This window comes from Sardina pilchardus, chromosome 13, assembly GCF_963854185.1.
Source record: "Sardina pilchardus chromosome 13, fSarPil1.1, whole genome shotgun sequence".
In the NCBI taxonomy this organism is placed as follows: Eukaryota; Metazoa; Chordata; class Actinopteri; order Clupeiformes; family Clupeidae; genus Sardina; species Sardina pilchardus.
The window spans coordinates 34,324,903-34,339,902 of NC_085006.1; the positions used below are offsets into that span (position 1 = coordinate 34,324,903).

The following is a 15,000-nucleotide window of genomic DNA, read 5'->3' on the forward strand; positions in this document are numbered from 1 at the left end:
GACAGAAATGTTGAACTTTAATATTTATTATGCACATTTTTACAACATTGGAAAACGTTAAGAATGTTTGTCCTGATACAGAAACCATATTAAAACAAACAAACAAAAATCCCCCCATTCATTTTCATACATTTTTGAAGACGCTCAGGGAGCCACCAGGGTTGCGCTAAAGAGCCGCATGCGGCTCCAGAGCCGCAGGTTGCCGACCCCTGAACTAAAATCTGCAGGAGGCTCTAATTTTGCAGGCTGGTGCATAAATAGGAATAGTATGCAGTAAAATCACCACGAGTAGTCTGGATGATCCTGCATGGTCATAGCAGTCCCTCAAGTTGGATGGAATTTATTTTCTCTGAGAGTGTTTCTACTTATCTCAATAAGAAAAAAACCCTATGTTGAGTGAACATGTGTCTTCTGAAGGCCTAAACAGAGCCCAGCCAAGAACTCCAATAACATTTTGATCAACTTTGAGGGACTGCTATGACCATGCAGGATCATGCATTATTTTTCGATAATACGCACGGCTATGAAGATGTTCCTTTTTGGGGGGCTTATCACAGTTGAATAGTAATTCGCCAGTGTGAATGTAACAGTAAAAACAACAACGTTGTATCCAAGACAGCGGCAATAAACGAAAGTGATGATAAGCTATTGAACTCAGATAAAACAGAAGTTATGGTTTTAGGTCCTAAGAAGACTAGGGATATCCTATCCACATCACAGGTTACATATAGTGATCTCTCACTGACCTCATCCACAAGTGTTAAAAATCTAGGAGTTACAATTGATCAAGAACTTCTACTCAATAGTCACATAAAGCAGATCACAAAAACCTCATTTTTCCATTTAAGGAACATTTCAAAGATAAGGAAGTCCTTATCCTTACCAGACGCTGAAAAATTAATCCACGCTTTTGTCACTTCCAGGCTAGACTATTGTAATGCGCTATACGCCGGCTACAATAATACCTGTCTAAAAAGCCTACAGCTTATACAAAACGCAGCTGCTCGCACACTCACTAGGACCAAAAAATATGAACATATTTCCCCCATCCTAGCATCTCTACATTGGTTACCTGTTAAAAGTCGCATTGACTTCAAAATTCTACTTCTCACATACAAAGCCATAAATGGAAGAGCACCCGAATATATTAAAGATCTTCTAGTCCCATATAATCCACCTAGACCCTTACGATCACAAAATACTGGACTTCTTGTAATTCCAAGAATTTCAAAAACTACAGTAGGAGGCAGAGCCTTTTGTTACCGCGCACCCCTCCTCTGGAATAATCTTCCTCCCTCAATTCGATTAGCAGACACCCTCCCTATTTTTAAGTCTAGACTTAAAACATATCTCTTTAGTGCTTCCTATAGTTAGGTATGGTGCAGTGTGGAACTTCAACCACCTCAGGGTCTTACTGGAACGGACCACCTCTGCTGTGGGCTTGTGTGACTGGTGCCCCAGTCATGCATCCCATGGTGGCTACTGACCACACCTGATCTGGTGCTGACCACCCTCCACCATGCCTTAGTTATGCTGCTTTAGCATTGCGCTGTCATGGACTTCTTATGTGGCATGCCGTACAACTCCTCTTCTCCCCTCTCCCTCTGTCTCTCTCAACTCTCCCTCTTTCCTTCTCTCCCTGTCCTGTCCTCTATAGTGTAGCTTGGGGGGGAGGGTCCCGCGTGCTGTCTGTTGCGCGTGCGGGCATTTGTTCATTCACTGCGCATGCGGGCTTTTGTCCATTTGCGCCGTTTCGGTCATGGGCCTTCCCCGGGTGGGCTTGCGCATCATGTCTGGGCTGCGCGCCTGGGTGGTGTGGCTGGGTGCTCTGGGCCGGTCGGGGTCCGTTCGCGGGTGGCGTTGCTCGTCCGCGGGGGGCCTCCCGTCGCCGTCTGTAGATGGGGGGGGGGGGGGGTTCATGTCGGCTCCATTCGCCAGTGGCTCTGCGTGGGCGTATATTGGCGGTCTGGCTGGGGCATGCAGTCTGATCAGATGTGCACGGCTGTGCATTTAGTGGGATGGGGGGGACGGGGGAGGTGGGAATGCTGGGAGTGGATGGCGGAGGGGAGGGCTGTTGCGGCATTGTATTTGGATTGGGCTCGCGGTCCGGGCCTTCTTGGGGTGGTGTTTCTAGAGTGGAAGTCCAATGGTTTTAACGATTTTAATTACATTACACCAATGTCCAATGATTTTAACGTTTTTAATTACACTACATCGCCTCCCTACGTCTCCCGACCCTGTCAACAGGATGACACGTCCAAAGACATGAAGCATTCTGGACTTTTGCTCTGGGGGCGCTGCTTCCGGGGGGCCTGGGCGGCGGGGCGGATCAGACTGTGTGTCCTGGTCGGGCCGTGGTGTGTGTTCGCGTGGTGTTGTGGTTGGGGTGGGGCTGGCGCGGGCCCCGTTCTCTCTGCTCGCGGATGGTGGTGGGGGGTGTCTGCGGATGGGTGGCGCCGCCTGTGGGCGGACTCTGGCTGGCCATGCTCAGCCATGCTGCTCCGGCGCGCGGTTTCAGAGGTGGTGTGTGGGTTCGCCTGGGGGGGGGGGGCATTGTGGGTGGGTGGATGTTGCGTGCGTGGTGGGTGGGTGGATGTTTGCATGCATGGTGGACGATGTGCGGGATGCCTCTTCGGGTTTAACTGGGTAACCTATTCCTACGCACCTGTCCCCACAAAAGAGGTGTGTAAAAGCGTTTTGTAAACCCTCTATAGTATAACCATTTATATCACCATTGATATACTTATTAATACTTAATATGACTTACAGTAATACTAACACACTCTATTTCTCTTCCCTTTCCCCTATACCTCACCTGTGAGGTAAACCATTACCAGCCATCAACCATCTCTGTGCCTGTCCCTCATCACACCTGAAGTCACATCCCTCTGACTGCCCTACCATCGCCATTGCCTTCGCCATCCCTATGACTGCCCTAACATCGCCTGCTGTGGTTCCCTGCCCGAATCTTTGGCCCTCGGATCCCAGCGACCCATCACCTTCAGAAATAACTAATGGATTACTAATGGACAATTTATTCCCTACACTGGACTATTTGAACTTTCATTGTCATTGTAACTTTCAAACTACAAATGACTGTACTGTAACTGACCCAAGGCAGATGGGTTGGGCCCTTGAGTCGTGGGTCTGTCTGAGGTTTCTTCCTATATGTATCTCCAATTCTAGGGAGTTTTTCCTTGCCCCTGTTACTCATGGGCTCTCTTTGAATGTCTAACACTCTGTAAAGCGCCTTGAGACATGTGTAATGTATTGGCGCTCTATAAGCGACATTAAATTGAAATTGAAATTGAAATAAGTGCATTAGCCTACCACTGCTACCATTAGTACCACTTCGAACGTGCATTATTTTCCTAGAAACGCACGGAGCGTCGTTGATTTATATCCCTTACAATGTTTCAAAGCTAAAAGCATGTCCTAACCAGACGCAATGCGAGCTAACGTTTAATTAGGCTACATTGCCTGACAACGGGAGAGATAGAACCAGAGAGGGTTAAAGCGGAGCGAATAGTAATGAAGGATCTTTGATAGAACTAACGACTGGCCTTTGGCTATAGCAACCATCAATTTAGAACTAGTAACGGCAGTTTGTCCTGCACGTAATAGAAATTTGTGGCGGATAGAAGTAGTTCTACAAACAAGACAGTTTTAGCGATTTAAACGTTTACATTGTAATGGGAAATTCAGCTGGCCAATGGCGAGTAAGCCTATATTTTTTATCCGCCAAAACATATTTTTACCTGCATTTGGCAGTGGCGGGTGCTAATTTTAAACCCTGACTGTACGCTTGGATAATCCTTCAACCAATCAGACCAACGATCCGGAGCGTCTTTTGGATAAGCTAGTTTCTGATTGGAGCCAAAGGTTTGGCAGAGAACAGGGGAGATAGATGTGCAGGTTTCCAGCCTGAGTTGCCGGGCGAAATCCAAATTCGGGGGAAGTTCCTACCTAGTTAGCTAAATCCCATTCAGGGTTCATCCAGGCTTATCTATGGCGGGATGACAAGGCAATACAAGGAACCCCTGGAATTCTAAGTAAATTCACTTATATCTGTGTTTGAACTATGTGTATGCAGGTGAAACATTCAGAAGTTTTAGAAAGATGTTAATGTATTTGGTAGGGGGTCGAATTTTGCCATGTTAATCAGTGGAGACCGACGACCTGTGATTTCGAGTTTAAAGTCGATACAATATTTCAACTTCACTCTCGAAATTTTGAGTTTAATGTCAACATGTCGACTTTAATCGCATCATGACAAATATATTTTTTCTTCATGTGTGGCCCTGATTACTCTGTCGTACACACACACACTCACACACACACAGACACACACACACACACACACACACACACACACACACACACTACATTAGACTGTCCTTACAGGTAACACACATACACACACACACTACCTCAGATTGTCTTCACATGTATGAGTACACACACACACACACACACACACTACATAAGAGCATCCTTATGGGATTTCAGTGTAACTACTATGTGTGTGTGTGTGTGTGTGTTTCAGACAGACGAGTTCTCCTGTAGCATCCGTACAGGAATTCTGTGTAACTACTCAGATGTGTGTGTGTGTGTGTGTTTCAGACAGACGAGTTCTCCTGTAGCATCCGTACGGGAATTCTGTGTAACTACTCAGATGTGTGTGTGTGTGTGTGTGTGTGTTTCAGACAGACGAGTTCTCCTGTAGCATCCGTACGGGAATTCTGCGCAACTCTTCTGATGTTCCGGCGGCGTTCCCGTGTAAGCTGGTTGCCGTGGGGATCTTCCAGCTGCTGAGCGTGATCAACGTGTGTGTGTACGGCGTGCTGATGCCCGTGTGTGTGTACGCCACGCTGGTGCCGCTGCGCCAGAGCAGCCACTTCCTGTCGCCCTTCCAGCTGCTGCCCACGCTAGAGGTCATGACCTTCGACCCCGCCTGGGACGACCTCAGCCTCTTCCTGCTGCTGCTGGAGGCCAACATCGACCAGCTCAAGAGCTACAAGTGCCTCAAGGTGTGTGTGTGTGTGTGTGTGTGTGTGTGTGTGTGTGTGTTGACCACCTCAAGAGCTAACAAGTGCCTCAAGGTGTGTGTGTGTGTGTGTGTGTGTGTGTGTGTGTGTGTGTGTGTGTGTGTGTGTTGACCAGCTCAAGAGCTACAAGTGCCTCAAGGTGTGTGTGTGTGTGTGTGTGTGTGTGTGTGTTGACCAGCTCAAGAGCTACAAGTGCCTCAAGGTGTGTGTGTGTGTGTGTGTGTGTGTGTGTGTGTGTGTGTTGACCACCTCAAGAGCTAACAAGTGCCTCAAGGTGTGTGTGTGTGTGTGTGTGTGGATCAGCTCAAGAGCTACAAGTGCCTCAAGGTGTGTGTGTGTGTGTGTGTGTGTGTGTGTGTGTTGACCAGCTCAAGAGCTAACAAGTGCCTCAAGGTGTGTGTGTGTGTGTGTGTGTGTGTGTGGATCAGCTCAAGAGCTACAGATGGTACGGGTTGAGAATGCTCCTTTCTTTCCCGCACATCGGGACTCCCGAAGCATCGGGACTTTAATTAAAACTGCAACCGCAAGGGGGCAACATAAGACCGCCTTAATAAAAGGAAGGTTCGGCTCATACCGGAAAACACGGAAAAACCCGAAGACACCGCGCTGGTGACAAGCGGAGAAAAGAGACATCACGCTCGGCATGTCAGATTGCAGTTTCAGAGTTTTCGAATGTTTTACAGCGTACCTCACAGCTGGCTCTCTCACTCGACGTAGCCTATAACTCAGTCAGTCCAGCAGAGATGCCAGAGCAACGTTTTGGTCAATGGAGAGGGAGAGAAATGCTCCGCATATCCGTCTCATTTAATCCGTCTCATTTAATCATTAAAATGAAGGTGATGATTGGCGAAATTATAATCAAACGACGTTTCAATAAACCATTGTTGAAATTAATGAAAATGGTTTTAGAAGCCTTCAATTCAACCTGAAAGACTCGATATAGGCAACCTTAGATTAATTCATTAATTCATTACGGTTACAAGACCGCATTTCCGTGAATAGGCTATTATTGTCAAGGCGAAGACGAAAGAGATGGACAAGATGGACATTTAGGCTACATTTATGTTAGGAATACTTAGAAATGTGTAGGCCTATAGGCTATTTTAAAACGGAGGCATGTTCATTTTAACCGGCGACGCTGGGTAGCTTACCCAGCACTTTATCACAGATTTTGTCCCCACCACTTTTGACAACTGAAAATAAAACGTATTTAACATATACCTTTAATATCTTTAATAGGCCTACATGCCTATCATGTCACTTTACTTATAACCGTAGGCTACATGATTGGAGAAGATCGCGCATTTTGTAACATTATAACAATGGATGGTCAGATATGCGATAGGGCAGTGAGGGTGATTCATTGTAACCATCGACTAGTGGGCCTAGCTCCGCAAAAGAAGTTTCTAGCAACTTAGAATATATGGATCTCGTTATGCATGTTCATGTTGATTCAGAGATAGACATAGACTACCGTGGGCTACTGTGCGTCAATATAACAGCATTCTATCATGTGGTGAATTAATGACTAACGTCAGTTCAACATGTCAGAACTTTTGATCGGCGTTTCAAGTGCATGCCGCGAATAGGCTAAATGAACTCGACTGACTGAATCCTTTATATTTCTTGGCTAAGTGCGAAGAAATTGACCCTCGAACTGTGGCGTAAATGGTTGAGGCATCTTAATCATACGTCAGCGACCGGGGTTCAAAACTTACTCTACGAACCTCCGGAACCCATTAAGACAAGAGGCATTATTTTATTAAAAAGTTTTGCGATTTTTTTATGATTGCGATGTCTGCTGAAAAGAAAAGTTAATATGTGAATTCGTGGTTCAGCGCACACACGCGCACACACACACACACACACACACACACACACACACACACACACACACACACACACACACACACACACACACACACACATTTTTACATTTACATAATAGGGCTCGGGCACACGCCTTGCATTCTAGGAATATCGCCGCCATTTGGTAGCGCACTGAACGTAATATCCATTCATTCAGATGCACAAGACAAGAAGCAGAAATAGTAGCGATTTATTCTTTTCCTCTTGCGATCGTGGGTTGCACTGTTACACCCCACTACACAGCAACATACTACCAAGAAGGCAAAAACTAAGTAACAGGAACACACTAAAAGGCGGGAGTAAATCCATAGTAATCCATAGTAAACTAAGGAGTGAAGCTGCCAATGTGGCTGTGCCCGCGAAGTTTTGATGTCATGATCCCGAGCCCTAGTGTCAGGAAGTGTCTGTCGAGAGAGAGGGGGGAGGGAGGCAATCGTCCAATGCCGCATACAGGTAGGCTATAATGTCTAGTGAACTGGTTAGACAAGTGTGGGGGAGGGGGAATGATCGCACAAGACAATTGCTCTTCATGAAATGGGTAGTCTCACAGACGTTTGTCGATGTTTAAACGTAGCCTACTACATCACTTGCGAAATCGGACGTGGCACATAGAATTATTAGGCTACTGGATTTAATATAGCATAGACTTTGTTCATCCTATATTAGCCTATATTAAAATGTAATGTGCTGCGGGGAAGCATTGGGGAAGTCAGTTTAAGTTGTCCTGTAACAATTTGCCTCTTATTATAAGACTATGCAGCCACTACGCACATAATAGTCTAGGTTACGGGCGGATGCGAGCAACCCCATGCAAAAGAAGGCCTTAAGTTAACGGACTGAAGGCCTGTTTACATGTCAAACATGCATTAAATCTAAGAAACGAAAAACACAAATATCATGTATTGTGTCGTAAACAGTTAATGACTTCGTGGCCACTATGCGCAACTGCATCGCGCAGTGAGCTGAAGGATAGGAGGACCGACACTTATTAACACAAAGCTTTGTAAAGCACTAACAACCACCCCTCAAAGTTCATTGTCCATAAGTCCAAACAATAAGTATAAAAATCCGACAATCCAAAACGATAACGAGATCTCCCAGAAACGAAAAACAAGTTTGTTGAGTAGCCTAGTCCTTCCAACAATCTCAGCTTTTGCGTTTGTTAGATAAAAGGCATTCTGTCCTGCTGTATTCCAATGAGAAAAAATCATCCACAAGGTAGGCTAAGGGTCACGGTAATGCAGCATGCAGGAATCTATATAGGCCTACGCACAAAACGAATGAATGGATTATATCGGCCAAAACGAATGAATGGGTTGGGAGAGTCGTCTGGCTGTGTCAGCAGACTGCAGTCGGTCTCGAGGGGTTAAATAGCGCACGTACTTGAATTTTAATCTGAAGAAGACCAAATCAAATAAAAAAAGAAGGATTTCAAGTGTGCGAACCTTTTTCCATTTTTTTTATGATTTAGCCTACTCTTGTTCTGCACCTTGACCGGGGATGTGCACAAACTTTTTTACTACACTTGAATTTTAAACCAACTCTTCTCTAGCCTATATCCTATAAAAGAAGGGTTTCAAGTGTGCGAACCTTTTTCCATTTTTTTTTATGATTTAGCCTACTCTTGTTCTGCACCTTGACCGGGGATGTGCACAAACTTTTTTACTACACTTGAATTTTAAACCAACTCTTCTCTAGCCTATATCCTATAGCCATACTTTAATAATCAGATGTTATGCTCATTTTTGTAGGCTACACCTCACCGGCAAGCACGCACGCAAATGCTGCTTTTGCACATCTACAATATTGGCCAGGCTATATAGAATAGGCTTTTAGGACTGTATTTTGCCTTCGTGCAACTTTAGTTGTGCTCAATCTAAATTATTGTCAGTAAGGATAGGTCATATTACCAAATGGCGAACCTCGAAAATTATTTAGGATATAGAGCCGTGTCCATTACGCATGCAGTTATTTTTTAGGCTATTGTTTTATTTGAGTGTTTTTGTCTACCATGGCAAACATAGTTGAAACGTTCGCTCTAAACTTAAGTATTTCCAATCGGCTTTCACAAAACCGATGAGGTCCAGATCTCAGTGGCCTCATAGCTGCCTACAGCCATGCATAGTAAGCCTAATGATAGCCTAATAGTTATGACATTAATAGCCTATTAATGACCTCATGTCGGAATGGCACGTTGTTTGAAAAAAAAAAAGTTAAATAGGCCTAGGCCTACCGCCGAGTGGGGATATGTCGGAATGAACAGCGGATACCAACTGGGTTGTAAAACATGACTGTATTCGTTGATCTTATCGATGCAGTCCTTGCGGCCACTTTTCCCCATCGTAGGAAACTTTCTGTGCTTGCTTGCCCTTCGATCCATCCCAGTTGGTGGTTTTGCACCTGTCCCTGAGTTATAGTCTATATGAGTAAGCGCTTATATGCTCTAACCGCATAATAAAAGAAGCACCTGCAGCAGTGCTTATGGCAAGGCTATTAACACCTGTCACTGAGCTATGGACAAGCAGTTATGCTCGAAAATTATCATAATAACAGACACACCTAATTGTATGTCTGTATGTTTAAACACATCAAATTAGGAAGCATTTCCGCCGCAACGTTTGCTTTCTTTTTCTGTCGGTCCGCGGTTGCTTGGTCAATTGCGCAGCAAATTATCAGATCACCGGACCTAATTTCACCCCATGTCTCGTGGACCAGCAGCAGTCTCCACGTTTCGCGGCCCATAGTTTGAGAAACGCTGCATTAAAGTGTCATTAGGTTGTAGGCTATATGTTTAGTGATTTCTTTGTGTGTTTTTCATTGTAGTGTGTGTGCATTGAGTAGTTCCTTAAAATACGGAACAAAGAGCGTCCCGTAGCCTATCTGTTCAATACGGAAGAAGACTAACTATTACTTATATATTTCTTATAACGAAACGCGAAGAAAAAATACGAGGACTGACCATCTCGTTTCTCCGCGTTTCCCCCAATACCATGGCGACAAAGAGAAATAAATATGATTTGACATTTAAGCTGATTGCTGACAAATTTGCCACACAATTCGGGAGAAGCAGCGGACAGGAGCGCCACCACAAGCAAGCACTTCTAGCCCAAATTAACATGGCAACGTTGCCTATGACTAAAGTGTCTAAGTAGGCTAGTCCTACTAATATTACATTTGATTGGTAGCATGTTTGTAGCGCGCCAGTTTACCCATCCCCTACATCAAAACAGCTTAGAATCAATCAAAGAATCAGCTGTGTCGGCGTTAGGCTGTAGACGATTTTCTATAACCATTTTCATTCATTTCAACAATGGTTCATTGAAACGTTGTTTGAATAATTTCGCCAGTCATCACCTTCATTGTAATGATTAAATGAGATTAAGGAGTCGACTATTGACGGATATGCGGTCTTCATCATTTTGAAATGCGGGATGAAACTTTCTGCCACCTGGTGGTTGTTTGGGTACATTGCCTTAGGCTCGAAAAAAATCGGCTTGACGGCCTGCGGGATCTCTTCGGGAGTCCCGCGGGAGAAGGTGCATTCTCAACCCGTACCCACTGTACAAGTGCCTCAAGGTGTGTGTGTGTGTGTGTGTGTGGATCAGCTCAAGAGCTACAAGTGCCTCAAGGTGTGTGTGTGTGTGTGTGTGTGTGGATCAGCTCAAGAGCTACAAGTGCCTCAAGGTGTGTGTGTGTGTGTGTGTGTGTGTTGATCAGCTCAAGAGCTACAAGTGCCTCAAGGTGTGTGTGTGTGTGTGTGGACCAGCTCAAGAGCTACAAGTGCCTCAAGGTGTGTGTGTGTGTGTGTGTGTGTGTGTGTGTGTGTGTGGACCAGCTCAAGAGTTACAAGTGCCTGAAGGTGTGTGTGTGTGTGTGTGTGTGTGGACCAGCTCAAGAGCTACAAGTGCCTCAAGGTGTGTGTGTGTGTGTGTGTGTGTGTGGACCAGCTCAAGAGCTACAAGTGCCTCAAGGTGTGTGTGTGTTTGTGTGTGTGTGTTGACCAGCTAAAGAGCTACAAGTGCCTTGTTGATGTGTGCATGTGTGCGTACGTGTGATTGTCATGCTGGTTTGTGTGTGTGTGTGTTTGTTGTAGATGTTGAAGAGGCGGAACGAACAGTGTGATGTCATACTGGTGTGTAATATCAGTGTGATATCATGTTGGTGTGTGTGTGCTGGTGTGTAATATCAGTGTGATATCATGTTGGTGTGTGTGTGTGTGTGTGTGTGTGTAATATCAGTGTGATATCATGTTGGTGTGTGTGTGCTGGTGTGTAATATCAGTGTGATATCATGTTGGTGTGTGTGTGTGCTGGTGTGTAATATCAGTGTGATATCATGTTGGTGTGTGTGTGTGCTGGTGTGTAATATCAGTGTGATATCATGTTGGTGTGTGTGTGCTGGTGTGTAATATCAGTGTGATATCATGTTGGTGTGTGTGTGTGCTGGTGTGTAATATCAGTGTGATATCATGTTGGTGTGTGTGTGCTGGTGTGTAATATCAGTGTGATATCATGTTGGTGTGTGTGTGTGTGTGTGTGTGTGTAATATCAGTGTGATATCATGTTGGTGTGTGTGTGTGCTGGTGTGTAATATCAGTGTGATATCATGTTGGTGTGTGTGTGCTGGTGTGTAATATCAGTGTGATATCATGTTGGTGTGTGTGTGCTGGTGTGTAATATCAGTGTGATATCATGTTGGTGTGTGTGTGTAATATCAGTGTGATATCATGTTGGTGTGTGTGTGTGTGTGTGTGTGTGTTTAGGTGCTGGAGAGGTTGAAGAGGCGGAACGAACAGTGTGATGTCATGCTGGTGCTCCAGAACTTGGGACAGGTGAAGAGTGACATCACTGATGGCAAACGTCCAGCTGCCATGGAAACCTCTAGCCCCGTCCACAACAGCACAGAGATGAAAGGTGTGTGTGTGTGTGTGTGTGTTTGTGTGTGTGTGTGTGTGTTTTAGCAGTAAGCCCCAAGAGGCCACAGCCCTGCTGAAAAAAACAGCCTGACCAGCTAAAGGTGGTTTGCTGGTTGACCAGCTTGTTAACCAGCTTATTTGACCACCCTTTGATGGTTAACCAGCTAGACCAGCAAAACTCTCGCGAAAACACACCTTCAGCTGGTTTACCCAGCTTATGATGGTAATTCAGCTGGTTTTGATTGTCGTACCACCTTAAGCTGGTCATTTTAGTTGGTGTTGCTGGTCTACATTGCTGGTTTTTACTGGCCACGCCAGCTTATGTTGGTTATTCTAGAAAACCAGCTTGACCATCTTTGTCAAGCTGGACAGGCTGGTCACCAGCATGACCATCTTAAACCAGCTGTATCCCAAACGACAGGCTGGTCACACCAGCACGACCAGCTTCCTCAGATGGTCACACCAGCATGTCTAGCTGGTGGCCTAACCAGCTACACCAGCAAAGACCAGCAATAATAACTGTGTTTTGGGCAAAGACCAGCTAAAACCAGCTAAAACCAGCTACCAGCCTAAGCTGGTTTCTTGCTGTTTTTTTCAGCAGGGAGGTGCCACTGATTTTAGAACAGCTGAGGGACGTCGTGGCTCTAAGATCAAAGGAACCTGCCGAGTCGTGCTAAAACTCTTATGATAACTAATATTATTACATTACAAAAAATATAGAAATGAGTTGTGAACAGGTCCATCGTTGTTTTTCTTAATTGTGTACTCTATCACTCAAGTTAGATGTTTTTACCTAAAATAAGAGTCCCCCCGCTTCCCTGAAATGGTGCAGCCTTCAAAGTTCTCGTGTTTTTACATCCGCACATCCTTCTGCCTGAAGTTCTCCATAATAATAGTAATCAGTCTTTATCAAGCTGAATTCATGGTGATTCATAATCCGTCTTTATCAAGCTGAATTCGTGGTGATTCGTAATCAGTCTTTATCAAGCTGAATTCATGGTGATTCATAATAGGAAGTAAGTTGCAATATGGATCTGGCACTGAAAACTGAGATGATGCTTGTGCAGCCCTTGCTGGTAGGTTTGTGTTTATACTGTAGGTTTGTATTATTTAGCTAACGTCAGCAACCTAGGCCAGGTTACCTATTAGTTGGATTTGATGTGACTCTAATCCCTAAATTATGTAAAATCTAGATTTCACAATTTTTTTCTGTGCAAAGTACACTGCAAGATTAGCACTGCTGCTTCAGTCCAGGCTGCGGTGACACAAATATGATCAGCGAACAGAGACAGGAGTTATACAGGCAGATAAATGTATCAGATAAAATACAGTTACACAAGTAGTCACATGACCAAGTAGGGTGAGACAAAATAAAACGTGGTGCATTTCTAAGAAGGTAAGAGGAATAACTAAATTATATTGTGTGGCAGAATAACAGTTGGGAGCACTACACTCGGCGCAGTAATATCCTCACTCTTGCACTTTCAGTATAATTCCTTATATTCTTTAATAATTCCCACATTTTCAAAGTGGAAATCCTGAAGTGTGTGTGTGTGCATGAGGTGGGCCTTCCTGTGCATTTATGCTTCGCAGCGGCCCTGCACACACGCCCCTCGTATGTGTGTGTGTGTGTGTGTGTGTGCGTGTGTGTGTTTTACAGAACTCTCTCCTTTATTGTAATGTTGTGCGTGTGTGTGTTACAGAACTCTCTCCTTTGTTGTAATGTTGTGCGTGTGTGTGTGTGTTACAGAACTCTCTCCTTTGTTGACGGCTGATTCTGTGCGTCAGCGGTCCATCTGATGCTGTTTCCATAGCGACAGCAAACCACCTGCCGCCGTTTCCATAGCAATGAACTCCGCTGCCTTATTTGGTTGAATTGGGAAATGAACCACTGAACTCCTCTGAGTGTTTGACTACAGGTGGAGTTAGCCTTTGTGTATGTGTATGTGTGTGTGTGTGAGACTACAGGTGGAGTAAGCCTGTGTGTGTGTGTGTGTGTGTGTGTGCGTGCGTGCGTGCGTGCGTGCGTGCGTGCGTGCGTGCGTGCGTGCGTGCGTGCGTGCGCTGAACTCCTCTACAGGAGTTGATGCCTATGTGGTGTGCTGGGGTCATTGGTGTAAAATGTGTGTGTGATTTGTTGAATCAATTTGTTAATACAGAGTGTGTGTGTGTGTGCGAGAGAGAGATTCTGTAGCTCTGTGTCTTAAATAAAGATGTTGTTGAGTTTTACTTTGTTTGGAAGAGCAAGATTACTCATAAGTGACACACACACACGATATAATGTTGTACAAAGTCTTTAGTGTCTGACATACACACATGGAACATGTGAAGAAGAGAAACATGAACACACACTGAACTGGAGCACATCTGTAGAAGCTTCTGGAACTGGAACACATCTGTAGAAGCTTCTGGAACTGGAGCCTCCTGCGGTGGGCGTGGCTATCTACGACCCCGCCTGCTGCTACCCTTGAACGGATCAAACTCCTGAGAGAGAACACACACACACACACACACACACACAGGAGACCATCAATAGGAGTACACAAACACACACCAATATAAAATGAGAAAATACTACATTTCTGATATTCATGTAGGGCTGCAGCTATCGATTCTTTTTGTAATCGACTGATCTCTGGGTCCCTTTGTGTGTTTACCTCATCATCAAAACACACTCCTCTCTGATTCTTTTTGTAATCGACTGATCTCTGGGTCCCTTTGTGTGTTTACCTCATCATCAAAACACACTCCTCTCTGATTCTTTTTGTAATCGACTGATCTCTGGGTAGACTTGTAGTCAAGACCCCCTAAACCGAGACCAAGACACTACCACGACCAGAGGGTATCAAGACCGATACCAAGGCCGAGACCGAGACGAGACCCCAAAAAAAAAAAAAAAAAACAGCTAGTGTTACACCATAACTTGCATCAATTGAATAAGAGCAGCATACTAAGAGGTTCAGTCCCAGTTTAAATTCCATTTCAGAAGGTATTCTTTCAACTACAGACAGAACAATGCAGAGACAGAGCATGCCATGAATGTGTGATTGTGAGCTCACTCTAAATGTTTTCGTAGACTGGGTGAGAAACTGCTGTTACTGCACTAGAGGATTGAGACTCCCAGGGGTGAGAGTAAAAAAAATCCTGAGCCTGAACTTTTCTCCCTGG

The 15,000-nt window shown here is 44.9% G+C and overlaps 2 protein-coding genes across 5 annotated transcripts in view; one reads left to right on the forward strand and one right to left on the reverse strand.

The window, feature by feature from the left end:
- Positions 1–14,061, forward strand: part of LOC134100223 (pannexin-1-like) — a 32,409-nt gene extending 18,348 nt beyond the window's left edge. The window contains exons 5-7 of one of the 2 annotated variants that reach the window (XM_062553315.1): positions 4,707–5,030; positions 11,680–11,830; positions 13,583–14,061. In XM_062553315.1, coding sequence (XP_062409299.1) covers positions 4,707–5,030; positions 11,680–11,830; positions 13,583–13,632 — 525 coding nt within the window. In that variant the 3' untranslated portion in view covers positions 13,633–14,061. Of the gene's footprint in view, positions 1–2,878; positions 3,317–4,706; positions 5,031–11,679; positions 11,831–13,582 lie in introns of those variants that run through there. The other variant, XM_062553316.1, reaches the window with a different exon arrangement.
- A 52-nt stretch (positions 14,062–14,113) lies between these two features.
- The window catches only part of mre11a (MRE11 homolog A, double strand break repair nuclease), a 38,007-nt gene continuing 37,120 nt past the window's right edge, over positions 14,114–15,000 (reverse strand). For 2 of the 3 annotated variants that reach the window (XM_062553312.1, XM_062553314.1), the window contains one exon: positions 14,114–14,316. In XM_062553312.1, the coding sequence (XP_062409296.1) occupies positions 14,272–14,316 (45 nt within the window). In that variant the 3' untranslated portion in view covers positions 14,114–14,271. The remainder of the gene's footprint in view (positions 14,317–15,000) is intronic. The other variant, XM_062553313.1, reaches the window with a different exon arrangement.